Here is a 25,856-nt window from a genome sequence, read left to right as displayed (position 1 = left end):
CCTTAACCTATGTAAACAAGTGTAATAACAGGTTATGCGCCCAACAAATAGTAGTATAATAAGCGTTTGTAATATTTTAATCATTTTTTAATAAACATAAATTACGCTTACAGCAAATCATGGTTAATTTGTTTAAAGTCCCTCGAAATTGATTAGACAGAAACATTTTATGAGTACTGTAAAATGACTAATTTTCACTGGGTTTAAATTTCACTGATTTACCATTTGAGGCATATTCAGTGTGTTTTAAATTCACGGTTTCGTCATTTAGATAATGTGTTCTATGCTAAATTTTACATATTCACTGGGTTTTAATTTAGCGCATTTTCCAGTCAGCGAAATAAGCTAAATTAAAACCCAGTGAATAATTACCCCCTTTACAGTAAGTTAAGAGGTACTGGAATTCCCCATCACACATTGCGAGGCATATGCCAGTACGCATGCGCGAGAAGAACACCGCCATTTCCGCAGTATTCCGTTGGACTTGTTTTCGTCAACGTTCGGTTGGCCATATCTGTTTTTTTTTCTTTAAAAATCTTTCAGTTTCGATGCACGAGTGAATTTCAGTAGTGCATGTCGTTCAAAGGTAAGTACATGTTTTGAATATACACAATATATCTAGAAAACACAAACTGCTAACATAGTTAAAAGGCGCGTCATTGGTTTCAGTTGGCAACGGTTCTCTGCATAACTCAGATCTTCGTGAATCAGTTGAAAATAGTGAACTCAACTGGATGACCAAGACACTTACAGTACACCTAGTCGCTTAGGAATTGTGAAATCGTTTTACTTTGTGCTCTCACAGCATTCATATATTAATTTGCCTTTTGTTTATTAGTTGTTTTTATGTATCGGTACTTATTTACAAGCAAAAAATACTACAAGTCGCCTCGTCTGCCAACGAACTAGACTATTACCGGGTATTATTATTGGTTTTTCAACGCTACTTGTATTATCCCTGTGTATGTGGCAATGACATAAAAGCCAATTTAAACTAAACTGACACAAAATAACACTACCAATTACAAACTCTGTTACTCTTGATAGGAGAGCACTATTACATGCACGTACTACTAATGTGCTGCGAGTCTAATTCAGTCACCCCATACATAGAAAATGTTAGCTTTGGTAAAAGTAATATCATGAGCATATATATATATATTGCCAGGTATGAATTGTAATATGTTTATAATTATTTCATGGGTGTACCAACATGTTTTTATACAGGTAACAGGTTTACTATTTAAACAATACGTTATGGCTTGTTGAAACCTGTAATGTTATAATTATATACATCATTACATCTTGACCTTTTAAATATATTGTTTGAACATGTGTCCTTTACCTAACAGGGGTTTTCTAGAAAAAAAACTGCAAGAGAGAGCAATTCAGCAACGCCACCAAGTAGGGGAGATAGGGTTCTCCCTACCAGGGTGTGGAATTTTTAATAATTCTAAGTTAAAATGGAGCATTCTATGGCTTCCTTGGGGCCAAAATTACTATCAGAATTACAGTTGAAGACTGTGGCCACATGTGATCCCTGGTCAATCAGAATTTTAAGGTTGCCAGAGGATCTGCTCCCCAGGGTAAGGGGGCACATAGCCATGGCATGAGGGCGCTGCGCCCCTGTTCCCTTGTTTAAAAATATCCCTTCCTAACCTGGAAATTTGTGCAATGGAATTAAAAGTATGTGTAAGGCCTATTGTCGTATATCGTGTTTGTCATATCCAAGTGGTTCCAATATTCTCACCAACTTGATCCAATGTCTTTTGTTTAGAAGTTCAAATTAAAGTATTTACTGTACATGTTGTAACAGTCTTGTGATAATGCAAAAATGCTTGTAAGTGCATGAATTATTTTTATTTCCAAGTAGAGTTTGATTAAATATGCTCACATAATAATAATAATAATAATAGCATAATAATGCCATTCTTGTTTTATTCTAATTCAGGGCTGCTAGGTCTAGTTATCAGTAAGTAAATTTTTATTTCACTGATCAGTAATTCTATTGAGTCATGATGGCATCAAGTGGACCTCTATCTGCTAGCTTTCCAATGCAAGGAACTCTTCCAAAACTGGCACAGGAAACAGAATTACAGAAGATGTTGACAGACGAGAGAATGAGATGTGAAATGCATAAAACTAACTATCAAACATTGAAAGCAGAACATCAAAGGTGAAATATAGTGAATGAAAACTTGTTTGGTGTTTTTTAGCCTGGGAGCTGCATTTATTTTTGTGAAATATTGATCACTGCCATAGATGTGTGAAATCGTGAGAAGTGAAAATTTGCCATTAGAATTCAAAGAATCTAGATGCTTCTAAGAAACAATACCTCTTGATAAATACTAGTTTTCTCTATGCTCAACACAGATTACAGGATGAGTTACAGAGAGTCCAGTCAAACCTTGATAGACAGACAGAAGAGAGTAGAATGATGGAGGAGAGATGCCAAACATTAGTATCAAGAGCCAGGAAAGAATTATCAGAGAAGACAGCAGAAGTAGAGGAATTTAAAACACAGGTTGGTGTAAACTTCTCTTGCCATGACCCACAATAAAATCATACATCCTGATACTGTAGTTACATTTATACATCACCTACTAATTATAATTCAACAGTACTTATGTTACTAATGATTCATTCTTTTATTGTGGATCCATAAAAATTGTGGGTGTGTGATCTCTTGGATACTTCAACACTGGTGATTTTTTTCATGAAATTCAATTAACTATTATTGATTTATAACAATTAGCTTACAAAAAATAGAGTAATATGATATTTTCTGTAATAGAAGTGCACTAGACCAAAAAGGGTATTTTATTATATACTGGATTATTGAAATATGAATTGTTTTGACCACAGACACAGCCCAGAAATGTATGTAGGGTATGCAAAATACCTTTCAAATACCTTGCACAGTAATGTGAAGAAACAACTAATTAACAGATTTCAAAAAAAATAGTAGCCTGTTCCAGGTGTAACGTGATTAATGAATCACTCAATCTTTTATTGCTTAAAGCTACTAATATTCAATTTGGTATTGCATGTGCCTCTGCGCAAAAGTATGTATGATTTTCTTGTTTCATCACTTGTGGCAGTTAGTAGTTGCAATTTCTTATACTACATGTATAATAGAGCTTGAACTTTGGAATTGTCAAGGCACCCATTTTGTTAAAAATGCCTTGGTCACATTAAAATTGTGAATATTTAAGGGCATCAAAGCAATTTCCTTCATGGCCATCATGAATTTGGAGCCCTCTATGCATAAAGCATTAGTTGATAAAAACTTTTCTAACTTCACATTTTGATAGGTTGTAACACCACAGAAGATGGAGCTAATGAGACTTAAGATTGCAGACGAACTTGAACACCCATACAGAGAAAGACTTGGCAGAATGGATTCTGAAGTGGAGAAGTACAGAAGTGATTTCAACAAGCTGAGATATGAATACTCATTTTTGAAGCAGGAGTATGAACATGAAAAAGCAGAAGCAAAAAGGATGATGGATGAAATGAAGATTCAGTATGAAACTGAGGTTTGTATAAAAAAAAATACATTTTGGCCTATAGAGGGCACTATTTACGTGGTACCGTACCATTGCTTTTTGTTGCCTGAACACAGGGTTCTCCCCAGGGCTTTTTAGCGCCGAGGTCCGCGGCGCTATACCTGTGAATCTCGGCGCTTCACTTGGGACCTCGGCGCTATGTGTTCCCACCTCGGCGCTTGATTTCATATTTGACATGCCAATATCAGATGTGAAAAATCTTTGTTCGCCACGTCGGTCGGCCCCGACCGTCACTCAAAATTAGTGACCACCACGGAAATGCTTCCGACGAGGACTATTGTCTGATTGTTAGTATAATTACGTACCGACCGACACGCATCCTGTCAGTCGTGGATTATAATTTATAAACAATATACGATACGTGGCGGCTAGTCAAATTTGTGGAATTAGCACCTCTTTGTTTGTAAGTAAATACTTTCTGCGATAGACACAGTCTTTAGATTGAAAGCTAAAATTATTTCAAAATCAATTCCACCTCGATATAACATGGTCAAATCGGAGTTCACGATCAGTTCACGCTACTCAAGAAAAAAACAACGTGTTTATTGCGTGATTTGGTAAAATACATTTGAACTGTTATCATTGCGAATCATGTAAAAACTCTTCTTTCAAGACCTAATTTACTTTTTAAAAATTGCAAATCACCTATTTCGAAAGCTGTCATGCAGTTTTCAATTGAAATCGATGCCAACACATCGTGCTACGACATCGCTTTACTTCCGCAATGTAATTTTTATGATCACTACCATTCGGAAAACTTCGGGTTCTACCGGCATTACCATGCGGCATTTTGATTGGTTAATGGAATTCTTGACCCATCGGGTCAAAGGACACATGCTAATGTTTCACAAACATCATGGCGGGTCTGGTTTTTTTTACCGAAGCGATCAAGTGATCAAAAATAATCGCTCCCGATAAAAATAAGTCGGATTTTACTTACATTTCATATAAAAAAAAAAAAGAAGTAAAATTTGTTGAGGAATTATTGCTATAACTGGTGTATAACATGGCCAAGTAAGTTATGTCACGTCGTAACTTTGATGATCGTTTTGAAGCTTTATTTGTTCGCTCATTACTGTAATTGTAAACGTTTTAGAAGTTGATGGTACGAATAATAAATTACAACAATACGTCAATTAATTACGTGATCGATTTTTTGAAGGAGAATGTTTTTGGAGTGAATAAAATTATGAGATTCGTGAACATAAATCTGGGCTTAACGTTTTGAATGCGTTTCCTTCAACGTTTTACAAAACAATTAAATTGCGACAATAATTTATTTGTGTTTGTTTTTAGTCTGCAGCATTTGTATTTCGAGAATGTTTCAAACTCTTCTAAATTGTGAAACATAATGTGTTGATTCCATTAAAAAAAATATTTGCCCTGTGACTGAGCTCACTAATATTCATAATTGTAAATAAGTTCTGTTAATCAAAGAAGGAAAGATATGTAAATGATATGCAAATTATTATGCAAATTAGCCCCGGCACTATGCATTTTTTCTGGGGAGAACCCTGCCTGAACATCCTAATTAATTTGTATGTTACTCTTTTATTTATTATTGGTTGCTCTGATTATACATGTCCCTATATTTAATTGAACTTTAATGATTTCTTCAACAGTTGGAAAACTTGCGTAAAGACCGGGAAACAATTGCTGCTAGATTTACCTCTGATAACAGCCAGGATGCACAAAGAAACAGGGTGCTGCAGCGTGAGAATGCCCAACTCCATTTAAAAATTAAAGGTCTTCTTACTGAGTTGGAAGAAATTCGAGCACAGAGAGAACAGGCTGGATTGCAGTCAGATCACATAGCTAGAATGCAGTCAAAACAGCTATCTGAAAATGCTGCCATGGTCAAAACATTAGAAGTAAGCCCTTGTTTGAAATTTAGTATTTTGTTCAGTTTAGCTTCTTTGCAGTGTTAGGCATCCTTGAATCTATATATGTAGTCACAGTCCCTCCACAACCGGTTATGAAACGCTATTGTCAAAAGGTGTGAACGAGCTTAGATTGAGAAGCAATGCGTGTTTCAGCCTTCCAGCTGAAGTTATGACGTCATAGTTCACGCTGAAGCGCTCACACTGAGGTCGGTCGTTGGTCGAGTCGGAGAAATCAACGTAGTGTAATAGTTTCTTCAAATATATTTCGTAATTGACGCTATTATTTGAGTTTATTTAGTTGTCAGGAACATATTGAGTGAATATTAGGTCGTGTATGTCGTTTTTATCCGAGGTATCAAATGATTTGTGACTGGGAACTTCAGGGGCAGTTTTAGAATCTGTCATTGCATTTGTGTTATGACGATGTCGGTAGTTTTGACCCAAATTGTTGACACTTTATCGAATATATAATGATAATTTTTCAAATTATTTTAAAATTGAATAGGATTTTACCAGGTTAATTCAGTTTATTGTGTTATAGGACATGTATTAAAATTGAAATCGTTTATTTCGCAACTCGTTTGTTTTTTTGTGTGTAAAACAAAATGGCTGCCACTCGGTAGATCGGTTTCATTTTTGAAAACGTTGTGATTTCGTCACTGATTATATACATATATTCATCAATACTTACTGTAATGCTAGTTTTTTGTTCACATTTATTCTTATTTTGTGTATATTGTTTCCTGAAACGACAGCGATTTTGTATTGTCGCCAGTCATTGCTTCGTCCACTGTTGGCTCGTAGTCTAAATCGGACTCCACATCACGGCTTTCCTCCTCTAAATCTGATGGCCAATCGACATTTTCATCGTCAAAATCGACGAAATCATCGTAGGATTTCCACATTACAGTAATATTTTAGAGTGATCAGGGAAGTAAAAACTATGTTGACACAAATGAAAACATTGAAAGTATGCATGCGCACTAAAGAAACGCAATGCTTTGTGGGAGAAATTACATCATCGGATATGCTAATTTTATGTTAATGTTGGGGAAAGATGGCAGGACGTCCGTATTTTACTGCTAGCGAAATAAACAACGATTAAGCTGTTAAAAAAACAACGGATTAACCGAAACACGCATTGTAACAATAGATATCTGACCGTTTCATAACCGGTTGTGGAGGGACTGTGATGTAGTGAAATATTAGATTGTATGCCAACTGATTTATTCTAAAAATCTCACTTTGAACTTGTGTGTTTGTAATAGTGGTTCACCATGGATACTATGTTGGTTTTTTAGTTACTATGTAAATTGCTCATCTGTAGTGAGTGATTATGTATTAATGCTGTTGATATTCGTGATCATGCATCAAGTAAATTTGACTGTTCTAAAACTGTACATTACTGAAATGATGACATGTTTACATAGCGATCTGCAGGCATACAAATTTAACTTGAATATGTTATTCAGTGCCTGGGGAAATTTAAAAAGGTTGGGTCTGTGAGTTTAATAGACATGCAGTCGTCTCATCTTACTGACAGTACTTGTATTATTAATTGGAAAATATTCTAATTTTATGTGTCAAGTGAGAGTGAAAGGTCTTGGTTTGATTATGTGTCACAAACAGCTCTGTTTAACAAAAAAAATTTCCACATAACAAAAAATTATTTTAATTATTTAATTTTAATGTAATGTAATGTGCATTGTCTTTAATTTTGTCAATAATTACAAGTATAGAGCAAGATTAAAAAACAAAAAAACAAACTCATTGCTTTAGCACCAAACAATCACAGAAGTGTAATCCAGTCATGCTATTGTTTCACAGGTAAATAACTTACTTGTTTTGATGTGTTGATTATTACTCGGTCGTGATTATAGAAGCGTACAAAAAAATATTTTGTTGGTTATGTAGTGCAAGTAAAATTCAACTTAGTTTAATTGAAAGCAATTGTTTTCAGCCCACATAAACACTTGATGCAAGACTATGCCCGCCATGGTTTTTCCATGCATGAGTTGTCCTGAAACTATGTCCTTTTTTCAACTATCAATGAAACTTGGAACATTGATGCTCTGTGACATTGCCAAGACCTGATTAGTTTTATGTTAAATATGTGCATATTGATTACCATATTTGCATAATAATTAGTTTTAATTTTTTCCACCAATATTTCAAGTACTAATCATCTTATTTCAATGAAATGTGGTACATAAATGCTCTAAGACAATGCAACGACCTAATTAGTTTAGGTTTTAAATAAATTCATAATAATTACATAATTTTCATAATTTTTGGCTTTTCCACTGATTTTTCTTGAATTATTCATCACATTTTGATCAAACCTGGTACATAGTTGATCCGAACAAGTACAGACCTAATTAGTAGCTTTAGATTGAAATTCGAACATACTAAATACCTAATTTGCATGGATGTGATTAGTTTATGCAGAAAATTATGCATATTGCTGATTACTGATATCTTAAAAAAACCAGATGTAATCATGTAATGATCTCCAGGCACAAACCAGAAACAAACAAGTTAGCAGCTTAGCTGGCAATGTTGCTGTTTTGGTGTGTGGAATAATATGGCGATGACAATAATAATCTGTCAGTATTTACGTTTGAATTTTTCATCATACAAATTTTGTTTCTGCATTTATTAATTGAATCATGTAATTGGCATACATGTAGATTCCTAGTAAATGTTAAATGGGAAGCTGTCGATTCTGGTGATTACTCTATGGAATAATGGGACACTACTGTTTTTTTCCATTTCATCATGCACATATTATTAACCCACACATTTTGATTCTGCATTTATTAATTGAATCATGTAACTGGCATATATCCCTAGTAAATGTTAAAGAGGGAAGCTGTCAATTCTGGTTATGACACTATTTTTAATGTTTTTTCCATTTCATCATGCACATATTATGACCCGCACATTTTGATTCTGCATTTCTTAATTGAATCATGTAATTGTCGTATATCCCTAAGTAAATGCTAAAGGGGAAGCTGTCAATTTTGGTGATTGCATCAGGGAATAATGGGGCTTAACTGGAGGTGCCCCTTGATCGATTGTTCATTTACGTAAATTATGTTTTGACTTTCCTGATATTTATATAATCCAAATTTAAACTTAATGATAATATTGGTATTGACTGTTAAACTTTAGTTTGCTTGAAAAACAGAAATAAAATTTTAAATATCTTACACAACACATGTAACACTAATCTTTATTTTGTTATCAACAGGCTGAAAAGGAATCATTGAAATTGCATGTAGATCAGTTGCAACAAGAGCTCAGTACTGCACTTGACATGCAGAAAACACTGAACACTAGGGCACATGACTTAGAAAGGGATAAAACATCTTTAAAAAGCCAACTAGAAGAAATCACCCATAGAGGAAAAATTGACATGACTAACATGAAAATGGATCTTGTGAAAAGTAAAGGGGAATTGGAAAGGCAACGGGATACACTGGCACATGAATTAGAAGGTTAGCAGACCATTAGTTTGAAAGTAAACCAGATATTATTTATGATATTTTTATTATGATTTGTAAAGTGATGACAGTGATATCTACATCTCATCGGTTGACTTGCAGGCTATAGAACAAAAGTGGAAGTACTTCAATACTCGTTGGACACGCAGACAACCACTTTGGCAGAAAAAGAAAAGGAAATGGTACGCAAGGTTCAGTCTGTGAGGGAAGAAGAATGGGAAAAGATTAACAAACTGGAAAATGAAAAGTGAGTCTTTGTTACTGTTATGCTAGGTTTGAGAAATGAATGATATGACAATGCTAGTTCAATGTAATACACAATAGATTGTGTTCAAGAAATTTATGTTTATACCATATTTGGAAATAAAATATGTCTATTAATATTTAGGCATGCTCTAAAACCGTAATTTTCATCTTTGTAAAAAATGACAGAATTTATTCTTTGAACAGTGTTCAAGACCTTTCATTTGAAACACATCATATGATGTAGTATAGCATAGAATCATTGTAACAATGGCTAGTTTGTATAAAAATGCGCATACCATACTTTGTTTTACACAAAAATTAATAGTAATCGATATATAACAAGCTGTTGAATTATCATTCTAAATTGAAATGCTTACATGTCTATCCTCAGTTTACACATTTTCTGGGTAATCATCATTAAATTCTGATGCACCATCAATATGTTCATCTATTGATACATGCAATCAACAATCACACTGATGTTGTTTTAATCAAGACAAATAATGGTTTGACAAGCAAGATTTTGGCAAAAAAATGTCTTCAAGAAGGTTGTTACTGTTAGCATGCCTGTGTAATCATATGTGATTGCAGTTGTCAGTGTGTTACATTATTATTTACGAATAACAATTATAATTGCAGTGGCCACTTATTCATATTCTTGTGGGGAAAAAAATGCCCACGCTAAAATGACATTTCAGTTTTCAGAGCGGTCTGCTTATATAACTGCTACTGTAAAATGACTAATTTTCACTGGGTTTAAATTTTGTTGATTTACCATTTCAGGCATATTCAGTGGGTTTTAAATTCATGGTTTTATCATTTAGATAATGTGTTCTATGCTAAATTTTACATATTCACTGGGTTTTAATTTAGCACATTTTCCAGTCAGCGAAATAAGCAAAATTAAAACCCAGTTTTTAATTTAATTAATCCTTACAGCAAGTCTCAGAAGTATTGGGGCAGCCAAATCGCAAACTCGCTAGCAAATTGGCTAACTGCTTGGGTTTTGACTGAACAGTTGGGTTTCGAATCTCGCTGGTGCCGTCTTGCGGTCACGCCCATATAAGACGAATCTATGTAACAGTAGGGGACGATCCTCATACTTTATGAGCTAATCAGCGATTGTCTTTACAGTTGGATGGTAGTTTCGCTTTGAAATATGCCAGGGAAAGTCTTCTATGCTCTTCCTGTCCACACAAAAACGACGAATGAGGTCGATTTTTTTCAGCGGTTGGCTTACCCCAATGGATCGTTTGAGTGTGAAAGTTTGTTATTTTCTCCCTGATTTGTAGGAAACTGTTTCTCAACTTGTTTATTTGGTTTCAAGCAGTGTTCAAGAAGGTTAATCTCATAATAAATTATCGGTAGATTAATCGCATTTATAATATATCACGCCAGCAGGGGAATCCAGACATGTACCAGCCCGAGGATGCGTAAAAACATTCTATGTCCCCTAATGCAATATGGACGCGATCACAAACCGGCACCAGCGAGATTCGAAAGCCAACCGTTTAGTCAAAACCCAAGCAGTTAGCCAATTTGCTAGCGAGTTTGCAAATTGGCTGCCCCAATACTTCTGAGACTTGCTGTAATCATTAATCCTTTTACAGTATGTTAAAAAAGTTTAACACATTGTAAGCCACACAAATTTAAATATGAAAAATATGAATGGCTTTGTGTCAACACTAATAATTTGAATATGCCACTACAATGTATACTTATCTCTCTTGATAGTAGATTATGGAACATTTTAATCTGATTCGTGTTTCCCAAAAAAAGTTCTATGTATAATCCTAATGATGGATATTCTGAATTAATCCACAAATCTACCGTCAGAGAATTTACCGCAAAGATTAAATCAGTGGTTCAGAAACAGCTTAATTTATGGCCTAGAATATAATCTTGTGCCATCCAATAAAATCTTGATTCGGTAATAAAATCAAATATAGTGTGGATGATATCATGTGCCTGCGCTTTACAGTCAGGTCATTATGGTGCAGACAGCATAATGTTAATTAATTAAATTCATGTGGCTTGATTTATCATAGAATGGAAGTGTAAATGATGTATCTAATTTAAACTTGGACATCTTGTATTAAATTTAATTAGTACATGTATTTCATATCACACAATATATGAAACGGGGATGATAGGATTTACTTGTAATTAGTAATTCAAGCCATTTGGATATCCTGTATTGAATTGATTTGGGAAAATGGTACTCTGATGTAATAACCTGTAATTAATAAAGTTGGAAACCTCTGTCGCATAATAAATCAAGTTTCAAAACCTAATCTTGCATTTAGGATGCTGTGAACATCATAATGGTAAACAGTATTTTTAGAGGTATTAGTAGTAGTTATTTTATGTGATTGACAGAAGTGCTCAGTCAATATTGCACATTAGTTTAAAGCGAGAGGTTCATCACCTGTGCACGCGTGGGAATTAAGTCCCAAGCAATGATAACAAGACATGCTAAGGTAGACGATTGTTTGTAAACAATGACACGCTATGACGTATGCGCAGGTGATGACTCCCTCGCTTTAACATCTACATTTGTATTAAACTTCCTTCCAATTTATTCTATACTCTATAGTATGCCCATGTCATTAATGTTGCCTTCTGTTCAAAATGGCCAGCATTTTGAGCTTATTAATAATATTAAATTTCATTTCCATGGAAACAAGTTCAGTTACCCATCCTTGTTATGCTCATTTTCGAACCTATTTGACAAAAGATATTACTACTATCCAGCAATTTTCTTGCAATTTGTATTATTTTTATCTTGTCTGTATTTTGCATAATTTTCGAGACAATGATGCATAAGGGGGTATCTCAGTATACAATACATGTATATCTTTAAATCAATTTTGAAAACGAGTAATTGTTTTATTTTCTAGGCTTGAATTAGAAGCCAAGTTGCAAGAAATTGAGAGAAGAAAAGTTGAAGAAGAGTCTAGAAAGGCAGATGAAAAAGAGAGGATAGAGGACAGAATTAAGGATGCTGAAACTAGGAGAGAAGAATCTGAAAAGGAGTGCCTTGTTCTGAGGTAAATTTAGAAATAAAAAATCGATATTCGATTTCTCACTTAAACTAGTAGTTACTGCTCAAGTGACTTCATGTGAATTCTTATTTTTTTCTGTTGTATTTGTTTTAGACACATCTGCATCTTAGGTTTGTTGAATCAAGTGTGTTTTGTCGGATCTATTTTTCTTTTTCTTCTCGTAAAAGACTTCACAGAAGCCTATAATTACATTAAAAAATTCACCCTGTGGCAGTACAAACCTGAAACTGGTATTTAAAAATTAGTCATTATTTAAAATCGCATATTGCAGCAGAGAACTAAAAGTGTTGTTTCTGTTTGTGTTTTCCTTTAGAACAAAGCTTGAGCAGAGAAGCTCATTAAATGATCAGCTACATCATGAAACACAGCAAAATACTGATCTCAGGGAAAAACTGCATCAAATCAGAACAGAACTTCAAAGTCTGCAAGGTGTGGAACAAGAACTATCATCAGAGAATGAGAAACTAAACAATAAAGTTGAGCTTTTGGGCAATGAGCTCAACATGGCTGTTGCCGAGATTGAGAAAGCAGAAGAAGCAAACCATAGGCAGTTGGATCAACAGAGAGTTGGATTCATTGATGAAAAGCAACAGTTACAAAAACGTATTGACGAGATGGAGCAGCATATATTAGAGATACATGGCAGGATGGATAGAATGACAAGTACACATAAAAAGGTATGTCCATAATGAGTGTAGGCAGCAAGTGTCAGTTGATATGACAGTGTAATGCAATAGTGTTCTGATTAGATCTGACACTTGTGCTTTCTGCATGGGTTATTGGATAACCTGCATGACCAGAAAAAATACAGCCACTAATGCCATCATGTAGAATCGCACATACAGCACTAAGTGAATGAACTATTGTACAACTAACTGGAAATATCAAATTTAGGGTTGGTAAACTATTTTATTTGTTGGCATTTTTTCCTGAATATGGCGACATCGTATTTATAGTGTTACGCCAGAACTCTATTATATTACACCAGTATTTCAGTTGCACAGATACAATGTACATCATTCTGATTGGTTGAACTCTAATAAGTGGCAGTATTTATTTTACTTACCCCTGGTATTAATTATGTCAATTGTGAAGATTTTACATTTATAAACGTTGTGCTAACAAAAAACAAAATATTATTTTGGGTGCTGTATCACATTTGTACATGTCTCGGAATTGTATTTAAAATTATGTTTAATATAATGGCAATAAACCACCACCAGAGCTGAGTATACCACTCGATTTTTACAATCCATTCCATTGATTATATACACACTCATGTGTATATATGTCATGGATTCTTGTGGTTTATTGCTTCATTAATTCGTGGTAATAAATTTTTTTCCCATGCACAAATTAATAGAATTTTTGGTCAGTTCAATTGATTTGTTATTTTGGGTTGAAAACAGATACAGACACAAGTTAACAGTTGCCATGATATAGCATCAGCAGGTTTAGTGAGAATTTCACGCACACAATGACAGTGAATTCAAGCATCGGGTCACTCATGGCATCTACAAATGTTGAGCAATGAACTTTCAACAACATAGCACTTTAATAAGTTGTTCAAGCTAAGAGCAATGCTTTCTATGTTCCATCTGTATTGAAAATGTTAAGATGCATTGCTTTTAACAGGAATTACAAAAATACAAAATTAATTAAAATGAATTTGGTGCGCAAATTAACAGAAACTGCGAATTAATAGTTTTACGGTACATAATAGAATCAGGAATGACCAAGAAAATATTTGTATTCTCACCATGCCAAGTAAAAGAATTGTTCAATTACACCAAATGAGTTTTCTTAACGCTTTAGAGGTTTGTTTTACACCTAATTAATTTGCTTGATGAGTTTAATATTTATTTACGAAATGGAATGAGAATCGAACATACAAACTACGGCTTAGGGAGTATATTATGTGACTTATACTAGATACAAAGTTTGCTTGAATAATGTGAAAACTCATCATATCAGAAACACTATTAAGGAGGATTACAAGGGATCTTCTGGTTTGTATCTTTACGACTTTCAGATAAAATTCTTATTTGATAGATGTGCACTTTGAAGTAAATGTGGAATACTGTTCAAGGTTGCTCTGATTTCAGGCAATAAAAATCTGCTTGAACCAGTTAATTTTAATAATCATGGCATGTACATGTAGGAGTATGTAACTATTGTATGGTTTCCTCAAAGCCAACACTGCTGCACATTTTTATTGTTTAATAGCACACTGTATAATTAAATGTTTACTAGATTAAATTATAGTGGGTTACAGAGATTTCTACTGGGTTTTTAAATTCACTGGATTTTAATTTTATTGGATTTGGATTTTTAGTCCCTGTTCGGACAAACTCCGAACACGGGGACTTATAATTCGGTCTCCGTCCATCTGTCTAGAGTCATATTTCAGAATCTGTCAGACCAATCCCGACCAATCATGTAATTTATTTGATATTTTCACTAATTCGTCATAAATTAAAACCATTTTGTAATGTTTTTTAACCTGGAATGGTAAAAATAATTTATAAGTGTTTTTATGTACGAGTTCATTGCCCTTCACAGATTCTGATAACAAGTTATGTCATTAATACATTTAATAATTATTATTCAAGTTGTTGTATACTACGACCGGCATTTCAGATTTCAGCCTTGAAATACCTATCATCCAGTCTAGGTGAATCAATAAATTGTTAGTATTATTGTCTCCACATGATAACAATTTGGAACAAGCTTCAAACTAACTATCCTGGCTTTATTACAGACTAAAATTTTGCTTCTATGATTGGAATAATTTGATGACTGTGTTGTTAACAGGCTCTACCTTTTATAGAACCACCATTTTTTATTGAATTAATCAGTTCTACTTTAAGTATCGAGATTCAAAAAACTGTCCAGATTTTTATCCTCACTTAAACTACCCCTGGTCGGTTTGGTGTAGGTCAGTGTTTTTCAGATTAATTTCTTCTTTGAGCTTGCAGGATATAATTAAAAACTTTCTAAAAACCATTCTATATTGTACATTGTATATTTTAAAAGGTCGTTTTCTGTCTTTACATACTAATTCTTCTGTGATTTTTTTTTTTTTTTTTTTTTTTGCTCAAACTTGGCAGGCAGGTCACACTTTCACAGTAGTAAGGTAGTAAAACCTGGAAAAAATGTCTGGCCCACAATTGCCATGGCAACAACATACGGTGGGGGGGGGGTGATATTTTTTTTAATTTTATGTATTCATTATGCATCATCATTGATATAAAAATGTGTTCAAAATGATCAGTCAGTGGCCATTTTGTTTTAATCAATGATGTTCCAGAGCAATATCTCTCAATATGGACAAGTACTTGTTTAATGATCAGATACAAGATGACTGAATGTCAACCATTTTAATGTTAACAAATCATAATTAAGCATCTACTTCTGAATACATCACTGACATGTTCCAACTATATTACTATAAACCAAACTATACATCTTAAATTTGATAACTAACATGGACTGTGGCCTGCATGGCTTGTTATTTTGGCTACATTGCGCACCAACGAGACACACCCAGCACCAACATTGTTACAGTGAATAAATTGTAAATGCTGCGTTCAATCAACTTGACAAGTATTTAGAATATACACAATTGCAAAACGGTTGTAAAAAAAAAAAAAGGTTTGTCATATTATCAAAATCAAGGTTAAAAGGTAAAGGACATGAATATAATAACAATAAGATATTGAGTTATTTATGTCAGAATTTGATTTATTTTTCGTCTGGAAAACCAGAGATCATGGCATGCATGGCTTTGAAACATGTTTATAATCAACTAATCCACATGTAGGAAGTAAAAAATGTTCACTTGATGCAAGGACTACGCATGTTATGAGTTCTCTTATGTATAAAATTAGAAAAAAACATAGGAGGCAGGTGTGCATCAAACATACATTGAATTTTTATTAGTTGAGAAGGCTGCTTTAGAACCGTCAGTTTCTCGTAACTTGAGGCACCCTAAGATGGTGTAAATTCAACACAGCCGAATCTACATAAATGGTGATGTTCAGCTACCTGCAAACAACCCAGACCATGTGGATCATTGCATTTGATATACGGCACATACTATTCATACAGGTATATCAAAAGCCACAAACAAAATATATCCAATAATACAACTTCAAGAAGTTTGTTTTTCTGTGGCAAGGATATGTTTTAATATCTAAAAATTTTACATAGGGTGAAAAAAAATCATATACCATCTTTACAAGGTACATGTTGATGTCAAGTAATATTACAAAATTGACATTATTATTGTTTTTTTATCGACAAATTGTGTTATTGTGTACAGAAAAAATGTCTGTTGGCTATTACTAAAATAGTTAATTATAAATAAGTTGCTGCTACATATGCTGAAATACATTTACATATGTAAAAAATGTACGAGTATCATATTTTACACACTTCAGTCTGAAGTTAATTTGAAATTAATTCAGTTTGTCTTGTCAATTAAGATTGTCAAAAAGTTGAGCACTTTTCTATGATTCATACTTTCATCAATGTTATCCTGTAGTAGATAAGGCTTTTAGTAGCACAATGTCAACATTTCTGTATGCAGTTACCTCTTGGATGTAAAGACAACCGCAACCTGATAGGCTTCTGTTCTGTGTGTGATTGTTTTAATAGGCATGCTATTTACTTCATGTACTTGTAGCCCAAGGCTGGGAACTTTACACTGTAAGGTAGAAGACAGTTTCATGTTTGATATAATTACAAATGCGTAGAACTGTTTTTCTCACTAAAGGACTACCTGGTACAAGCAAAAATTATGAAATTATCAAATGAACCATAATAATGTTTATTGGTTTAATAATAACTTTATTGCATCCTAAGAAATACAATGTTTCTATCAGTTAATAGCAATAAAGATTAATTGTGATAACTACTACTATAAAAAGAAAAAAAAAGTAGGTACCGGTAATGGGATAAAACAAGTGTTGCATATTAGATGGCATTTTCATTTCTTGATTTAAATGTGTTATGAATATAGTTACCCGGTACCTATCTTTTTATTATGACATCTTCTGAAGTCATCAAGAAATTAAATATCTGGAGATCATCCTATGTTCCCTGTGAAAATGTAATTTGTTGGCGTGTTGATTTTCTATTGAGAGCAGTTAACAAAGTGCAGTTCATCTCCTAGGTATTTTTGGTTGCCTATGTTCCTTTTTCTATTGCTAAATTGTGATTACTAGTTCTAAGTATTTACTACATTGTATAATAAGAATCTTTAAATTTTTCATAAGTTCTTAGTTTTTTCTCCAGAAATTTTTGTATTAATGTATTGATAACTTTGCTAATATATATATTTATATTTTTATATACTGGAAATACGATTCAATGTTTAATGCTGTGTGTGGTATTTAATATGAAAATTTCTTTCTCAATCACCACTCAATTGTTTTTTCTGCATTTATTTTTTTAATTCCTAGGATGTAATGGTAAATACTACAACTGTTTGTACCTCGTGTCGGACTTCCTTGATTTCTTCTTTTTTATGTGACAAAGACAGTTATTTGCTTCAGTCTTAAAGTGACTTCATGTCCTTATGTACAGAGCATGTACTTTTTAAACACTGTGCTAGTCGCATCCTGTCATGCTAGTATTTAATATTTAAAGATGCTTTAAATCAATTCTTAAAGTTAAAGCGTCCTTTCCTATATGTGCTTCACTTCAATTCTTATTAACATTGCGGCTATCACTGTCAGAAAATAAGGTTTTTAGTTCAGCATTAATGTGAAGTGTTGATTTTCAAGTCTAACAATCAGTTGGGTACTAGCTTTTACATTTGAATGGGGTGTCTGCTTTGATGCTCTTGAGACATCTTATATGTCGCTAATCTAAATTGTTTGGTTTGTTTCACAATATACACAAATGAATCAGTGTTTTGTTAACTAAAATAAGGAAAAAGATTAATAAAGATGAGTCTTGTAAATGGTCTTGATAACTTTAAATCAGTAAATAATAATAATTTTTCCTCTTTGACGTTATATACCATTCATATTGGCTATTCATGGCAATGTATTAAAGAGCATATAATCTTTACCAATTGTCTGACTGTACAAGGAGTAGGGGGGGGGGGGGTCTGTGATATAATTTCTTGCAGGAAATTTGTGTTACTAGATAAAATATTACCTTGGTTGAACCGGAATATGATGCGCTCACACAATTATAGACATTGTACGGTTGGATGGAATGTGAATTTTAATGGGATGATTTTTGAGTTTGTTCAGTAACACAACAAATATGAGCATTTATTAATAGACAGGCACATATATAAGGCAATCTGGAAAATTGCTTTTTAAAAAAACTTGAGCTATGACTTACTAGGAAACTGTGTATAATAATGTCGTTAATGACAATTATTAACAATTATCAATTTATTTCCTTCATGAATTAAAGTATACTTCTTAAATATTTATCATAATACATGTAAAAAAAATTTTCATTGTTGATTACTAAATTCCAAATGTATGTTCTGAGAACTTACATTGAATTGTTGAGGAAAATTGCCCAGTTACCATCATGATGGTAAAGTTCAATGTTGCTGAAAGCTTGCTTTTATGCCAAGATTTATATAGCACCAGCTCTTTGATAAGCTACAGATTTTGTCATTCATAGGATTTTCCTCTATTTCATTATGAGAATATCAACATTTTTGTAAATTTATGTAATGATCAAACTAAATGACTCATGTTAGAACTCATATCCTTTTCACCACCGCCCAAATTTGTTGTCACTTTTTTCTTAAATTCTTCAATGCAAGTCCATACATATATTTATGCAAATCAACATGTCTGATAACAAATTTCTCTCACTGATCAGCAATTGCTCACAATCTACTGTGACAATGTTACCCACAAGTTGTTTTATTAACTGAGACACATACATGTATACATGAATAGTTAATAACAGCAGCAGCAAACAACATCGTTATTTTATTTTCGGGTATGAACGATTTGTTCTTGTCGACCAGTTCATGCACACAAAACATAAATAAGTGAAACTTTTGCTTAGATATGTTGCTGTACTACTGTTCTTTAAGAACTTTTATACAATTCGTGTTATATTATTCTATAAGGAATATTGAGATTAATATAAAGTATTATTTGAGGAAAATTAATATTAATTATTTTTTTTATGTAATAATGATGGCTTCATTGTTCTCAGAATTGTTCCCACCTAAATTGTTTTGATATGCATGTATTATTATTACATTGTATCAGCACTTTTATAATCGCTTTTGCCATGCAACAAAAAAATTTAATCTGGATTCTCAATGGACTATGTTGTGATAGTTACATTTATGTTTTTGTTTTGAAAATCATTACCAATCCTGAAATAATTTGTAACATTGTTATTTGAATTTTACATTTTGCATAAATATTTGTGATTAGGACCTGTAGTTAGTTTACTATACCGGTAGTATTATTTCTTATTTCTGGTTTCCTTCCGTCCACCCCCTTTATGTCTCCAACATTTTCTCAAAAATTCTGCAGCAGATATCAATAAAACTTGGCAGGTTGATGAACAAGTTTTTTTTTTCCAGATCTGAAAATCCTATATGGGTCTTATCAAGATTTTCATCGAAAATTACCTTTACCTACTGCACTGAGAGAACAACTGAGCATGCTCAGAATAAATAATTAGCTTAGATTGTAATGCTAGGGTTTTTAGTGTTGTCATGACCTGGTCATAACCTTGATCTGAATCAGTGATAGATGGGTTGTACCATTACCAATCTCAGTAGAAAATGAAGAGGGGTGTCAGGGCTACATTTTGATGGGAATTATAGTGGTGATACTGAAACAAACCCGGGTCCTGGTAATATACAAATACCTGAATTAACAGAAAAGTCAAGTTGTTATTAAAAGTACATCAAGGTTTACTCAGATTTATGAATGCAGTTTCTTGAGCATGTATGAGACATAGTTTGGTTGCACTTGTGTGCTGAGATTTTGGACCTGGGTCAATGAAAGTTTTCAGTTATCAGATTAAGGGAAATCACTTTATGATGAGTTGTACCCACATAGAGTACATATTAATTCAACTGTTTGCAGATGTTTGAAAGTTTTCAGTTATCAGATTAAGGGAAATCACTTTATGATGAGTTGTACCCACATAGAGTACATATTAATTCAATTGTTTGCAGATGTTCCATGCATTATTTTAACATGAGTATTTTATATTCATAATTTTGTTCAATGAAATGCGCTTTACACATATATTTTAATAAATTTTAACCCATCGTTAAAGATCTGTAAATACACCCTGGGCCTACATTTGTATAACAGGGGATGCTCTGAACTTGTGTTTTCTAAAAATATAGGGTTATACCAAGGGAGGGGGTTATGACTCGGAAAGTATATCAAAATATTTCCATAAAGATATTTGGAAAAATTTGGGTACTAGATTTTGAAATAGAAATTATCGTAGTACATGTTTACATGCTTACAAATGTGCAGTATAACATAAGTCTCAAACAAATTTTAAAAATGTTTCTGGTCACTGCACGAGTCGGTTAAAAATGTACTATCACAGCTTTTTTAGAAGATTTTAGAAAAATATTCAAAATACATGTAATAGCACAATTTTATGACAACAATATATTTATAAAAACATGTCCTCGCATCAATTTTGAAAAAACAAACTTATCGACAGTTCATCTGCATTTATAATATATATGTGTACAGTTGTGTGTGCATACATGTGAGTATGATTCAGTTTCATACATGTATGTTGCTGGTATGCTTTCATCAAGCCTATAGTAGTGGTTAGTGCTAATGCTAGTGTGCATGAGTAAATATGAACTCTTAAAAATATGGTGATGGGAATAACATCTTTTATTGTGCCCAGTATATATAGATAGTTATAACGTGAAATGATAAATACTTTGAAATACATGGTATCACTCCATATCTATTAATTTTATAGATACCATTGGATTGACCAAACATAAAGCTTCTTTTAATCTTTAAATCACTAGTACAGTGCATTAATTTACATAAAATGTAGATGATTGTAGCCCATAAATCCCATAACGTTTGAAATGTTTATTCCTTTGCTAGAAAATCGATAACATATATATTCCAATATAATGTTTTAATCGCTGATGTTTGCAATACTTTGAACAAGCTCTTTTAGTTTCCATGGCAACATCAGCTTAACTGATGTTGGAATGTGTTTTATCATTCATATCACTATGTTGAAGAGGAATTACTTTCAAAGTATTGATTTAATCCAATTGATCAGTCCATAAGTTTTGAATTTATCTAATCCCTGGCCATACCAGGAATAAAGCACATTTTACTTGTTCCACTGATAGACTAACAGAATAGTGTGTTGAGTTTGTATTTGTTTAAAATAAGTGTTTCGTGGTAAATGAGAAAGTGGGATTAGTTCAGACTACTTTAAGACAGTTGAATGGTAGATCACTTGTGCTGGTAAATATTTCATACTCGGCAATAAATAACATGATTCACTTCTGTGTGGTGGAAATCTGTTTATGTCAAAAATTAATTCATCTCTGATCTTTTAAACCATTAACAAAATTGAAAGTTGATCTGACACAATTTTTCTTAGTAATTATCACTCTTTTTTTAATTTATGTTTTGTGTGCATTGTTGCCTTCAGGGGTCATTTGCCTGGATTTTCTTGTTATTTAGAATAATTAAAAGGTTTGCAGTGTTACATAAGGGTTGTACACTTGGTATATATTTGATATATCCACCTAGATTTATGTACACTGTTTATATGAATGCTTAATATAGTTCATGGATACTGTAATATTTGTTAAACCCCCCCAAACTTTTATTTATTTTTGGCTTGCCCGTAATGAAGTGAAGGGAATGTCATAATAATGGCAGAATGTCTGTCGTCCATCGTTGTTGTTGTAAACTTTTCTTGTGGGCATGATAACTCAAATAATATGCAGTTGATCGTTATCAAACTTATATATACAGTGTATGAGTAATCTGTGTAGGTATAGTTGCCCTTTATAGATTTTGGAGTTGATCTTTCAAAAATTGGGTTTTAGTGATTTTTGAAGTTTTTTTTTATAGTGTCTATTGGGAAACTTAATAGTGTTGGGGTTAATTTATGTGTTTAAGTGCTTTGCTTGCTAAAACTTTTTTTTTTTTTACTTCTTCATTTATTTTTTTATTTTTTTGAATTCTATAATTTTCATGTTTGTTTTTTTTCAAACCAAGTACTGACTGTGTGAATATAAGGGTCAGATTTTGTTTGTGTGTTGCTGCACATATTACACACTATATTATACCTGCTTTTGAATTCCTTTTATATATAAATTGTTTCTTTTAAAGAGTCATTATGAGTAACTTCCATATTATTTCTACATTCTAATTAGATGATTACTGTCAATCTTGTATATATTGTTAGTCTGTATGCATAGACAACCTTAGCCACCCTATGCTTTGATCTTCCCCACCTTATGCAGTGATCTTCCTTACTTGTGTAATGATATCCCCACCCTATGCTATGGTCTGCCTGCCCTTACATACAGGGCAAGCCATGTATAGTTTAACTATGTTCTTATTTTTATAGTTAAATGTAAAAATACTAAGCTTTCAGAGAGGAATATGGATATATTTACTTGTACTACGGTACATCAAAATTTACTATCATCATTTTGTTTTTGTTGAATCCCAAACAATGTTTTTATGTTGGTTTCTGGCATTACATAGGATCTTGCAGTGAACAGAAAATGGTTCATAAAGTTATGAATATATTTCTGTTTCACAACATTATTTATATTTTGTTTGTTAGAAAAAGAAGCAATATATAAAGATTGTGAAACGTGTTAAAGAAAAGTTACAGATATCTAATGCCAAACTGGAAGAGTTGGAAATTCAAAAACAAGCATTGAAGTATGTATATGAATATATTTTCTATATAATTATGTGTCATTGAAATTTGAATGTACATGCTCACTATACAATGATGAAAGGAATTTAGTGCAATGACTCTACAAGTGAAATCATTTTAATAGCAATACTATTGCAATATGTTATACCTAATAGGAAGTTGTAATTTGGGAGATTCTGGTTAGCCATACTACTTATGCTACAAAAAGTTGTATTATCCAGTCAATAAATGTTTTATTATGTCCATATATAACATAATGACTCGTGAAAGAAGTGAATTTTGTGGCATAGTATTTCAATTAGCTTGGCTTGATGTGGATTGATATCATATATGTGATAATGGAAAAAGTTCCTTAAGGCTTCACATTTATTAATTTTTGTTAGTGATAAGAGCAAATTTAATAAGCCTCTTACATCATGTCAATGGGAATGGTGATATTAAAATTCCCATATATGAAAATAAAACTGGGCCCTGCATGACTCGTTAATTTTTTGCATAGCTCATTCATCATTTTTTTTCAAAGCGTTATGAGACAGTACTAGATGTTTGCCAAATTGTTTTATATTGAATTGCGTAAATGATTTAGATGAAATTTCTAGTCATTTAATCTACTTGTAAACCTACAAGTACATGTAGTTGGTAAACATATACCAGTACAATATTCATGTGTTGATGCATAGACCTTAGAATGAGAATACCAAAATGTCACGACATCCGGTGTACAATGTAAGTTATTACCACTATAAAACAAATAATTAAGCCTAGGACGCTGTATGCATCAATCACTATAATGAGCTTCGTAGTTAACAGTCCATGGTTTTCGCAGTCCATGTTTTTATGTGTTCTTCATCTTATTTCAATATGAGATCAGAATTTTTTGGTATTGACTATCATATTTTTGAGAAAAAAAAATATCATAATAAATTAACATATTTTAGTATGTTAGGCATGTTTTAGTTTTGCAACTACATTTTAAATCATGTACCGTAATATGTTTCATGTTCTGATTCAAAATAGCTGACTCATTTCAGTTTTGTTTATTATTTATCTAACACTGACATGACTTGTTAAAGGTTAAAACAAAAAATTGCAGTAGTTGTCGGTCCCTCTCATTCTAAGATCTATAGTTAATGTATAGTTGTTCACTGTGATTTTAGGCAACAATAAATAGTTGTCCTGTCTACAACTATATGTATTAGTTCCACTCACTGTGTTTTACATCATTTTAAATACCTCTACAAAAACTTGTATGATATACAATGCAGAGGTTTATAGAGTTATAGACAAATTTCACTAAGTGGGAGGTTGAGGGGCAGTATTTTCATTACTTGTTCTTAACCCTGTGTTGTTAATCTACAGCATATACACTAGGTCTACTACCTTAAGTCACACATTTAACATTTGCAGTTGACGATAATATAATAGAAACTGAACTAAATCTAAAATGATATTTTTTTACAGAAAAAATGTACCGCAAGAAACGTATGTAAAATTGAAACGTCAGTTGCGGGATATGTACCAGCGTCATCAAGAATACCGTCATCTCATACTCAACGGTGCAGTTGGTGAATTCAGTTTTACACAAGCAGCAATGCCTCTGGGTCAATCCACTGGGCCTTGGTCAAGTCTTATAGAACCGGTAAGTATTTTGAGTCTATTCAGTAAAAATTAAGGAAGTTCTTATTTTATTAGCCTCATTGTCAACTTTGTCGAGCGAAGCTTATCATATGAGTAATTGTTTGTCGTCAAATTTTTACTTTTTTACTTCTTCTTGAAAACTACTAGCTTGATTGCTTTGATACTTTGTGTATATGTACCTCAAGTGAACCTCTCTCAGATTTGTTCATTTCATGATGATATCCTTAATTCTCTAATTTTGGTGAATATTTTTGTAATTTTTTGTAAAAAGGGATATTTTCGACTTCTTGTTGTAAACCGGAAGTCTGATTGCTTTGCTACTATATATATAGGTACTACAGGTAGACCTCTCTCAGATTTGTTCATTTGGTGATGATATCTTCAATTCTCTAATTTAGATGAATATTTTTGTCATTTTTTGTAAAGAGTGATATTTTTGACTTCTTGTTAAAAACCACAAATCTTATCGCTTTGATACATGTACTATATATAAGGGTGCCTCAGGTGGACCTTTACTCAGATTTGTTCATTTTGTGAGGATATCTTCAATTCTTCAATTGAAATGTGCATTGCTAACAGCAGAGCTATCTCAGCTGAGAGGCTACTTGTATATATAAAAAATCCTACTAGTATTAGTCGCTCTGTGGTGTATTTTGGTAGTACCGGTACCCATTAGGATATGGGCCTTATAAGGACATGATAGTAATTATGTATGGAATCTGCATATCTCTCCTTTCTCCTCAATACAATACATTAATTAATGACATTTTGTTTTGTATAATCATTGATAGGAAAACCAACATCAGCAGGATTTGGCAGCATTGCGAGAAAGACTGGATAACTTAGATGGCAATCAGCGATTACAACTTGATGAGTTAATTGGTAACATGGAACCATCTAAGCTTTATGATAATGATAAAGAAAACGCATCCAGTGTTGACGGAAAACACACTGATAATGAAAATCTTTGATTCTTCTATAAATTAAAGTTGTTTAAAAATAACAATGGAATAAAGGATATGAAACAAATAA

At 32.8% G+C, this 25,856-nt stretch overlaps 1 protein-coding gene across 1 annotated transcript; it reads left to right on the top strand.

Moving 5' to 3' along the window:
* Window positions 1-429: 429 nt before the first annotated feature.
* Window positions 430-25,856, top strand: LOC100375266 (centrosomal protein of 83 kDa-like). Its single transcript, XM_085497217.1, has 12 exons — window positions 430-586; window positions 1,952-2,176; window positions 2,374-2,524; window positions 3,315-3,539; window positions 5,192-5,440; window positions 8,706-8,952; window positions 9,061-9,205; window positions 12,105-12,254; window positions 12,583-12,946; window positions 23,088-23,188; window positions 24,648-24,825; window positions 25,616-25,856. Exons 2-12 carry the CDS (start codon window positions 2,016-2,018, stop codon window positions 25,793-25,795), a joined length of 2,151 nt encoding a protein of 716 aa, XP_085353343.1. The 5' UTR covers window positions 430-586; window positions 1,952-2,015; the 3' UTR covers window positions 25,796-25,856.

Source organism: Saccoglossus kowalevskii, chromosome 3 (genome assembly GCF_978046115.1).
Source record: "Saccoglossus kowalevskii chromosome 3, keSacKowa6.1, whole genome shotgun sequence".
Lineage (NCBI taxonomy): Eukaryota > Metazoa > Hemichordata > Enteropneusta > Harrimaniidae > Saccoglossus > Saccoglossus kowalevskii.
This window is presented reverse-complemented; position numbering and strand designations above follow the sequence as displayed.

Excerpts from the sequence above, each read along its gene's own strand:
- LOC100375266 (XM_085497217.1), top strand. The coding sequence starts at position 2,016 with ATGATGGCATCAAGTGGACCTCTATCTGCTAGCTTTCCAATGCAAGGA. Across the intron at positions 5,441-8,705 it reads CCATGGTCAAAACATTAGAA|GCTGAAAAGGAATCATTGAA; the intron begins GTAAGCCCTTGT and ends TGTTATCAACAG. Across the intron at positions 24,826-25,615 it reads GGTCAAGTCTTATAGAACCG|GAAAACCAACATCAGCAGGA; the intron begins GTAAGTATTTTG and ends AATCATTGATAG.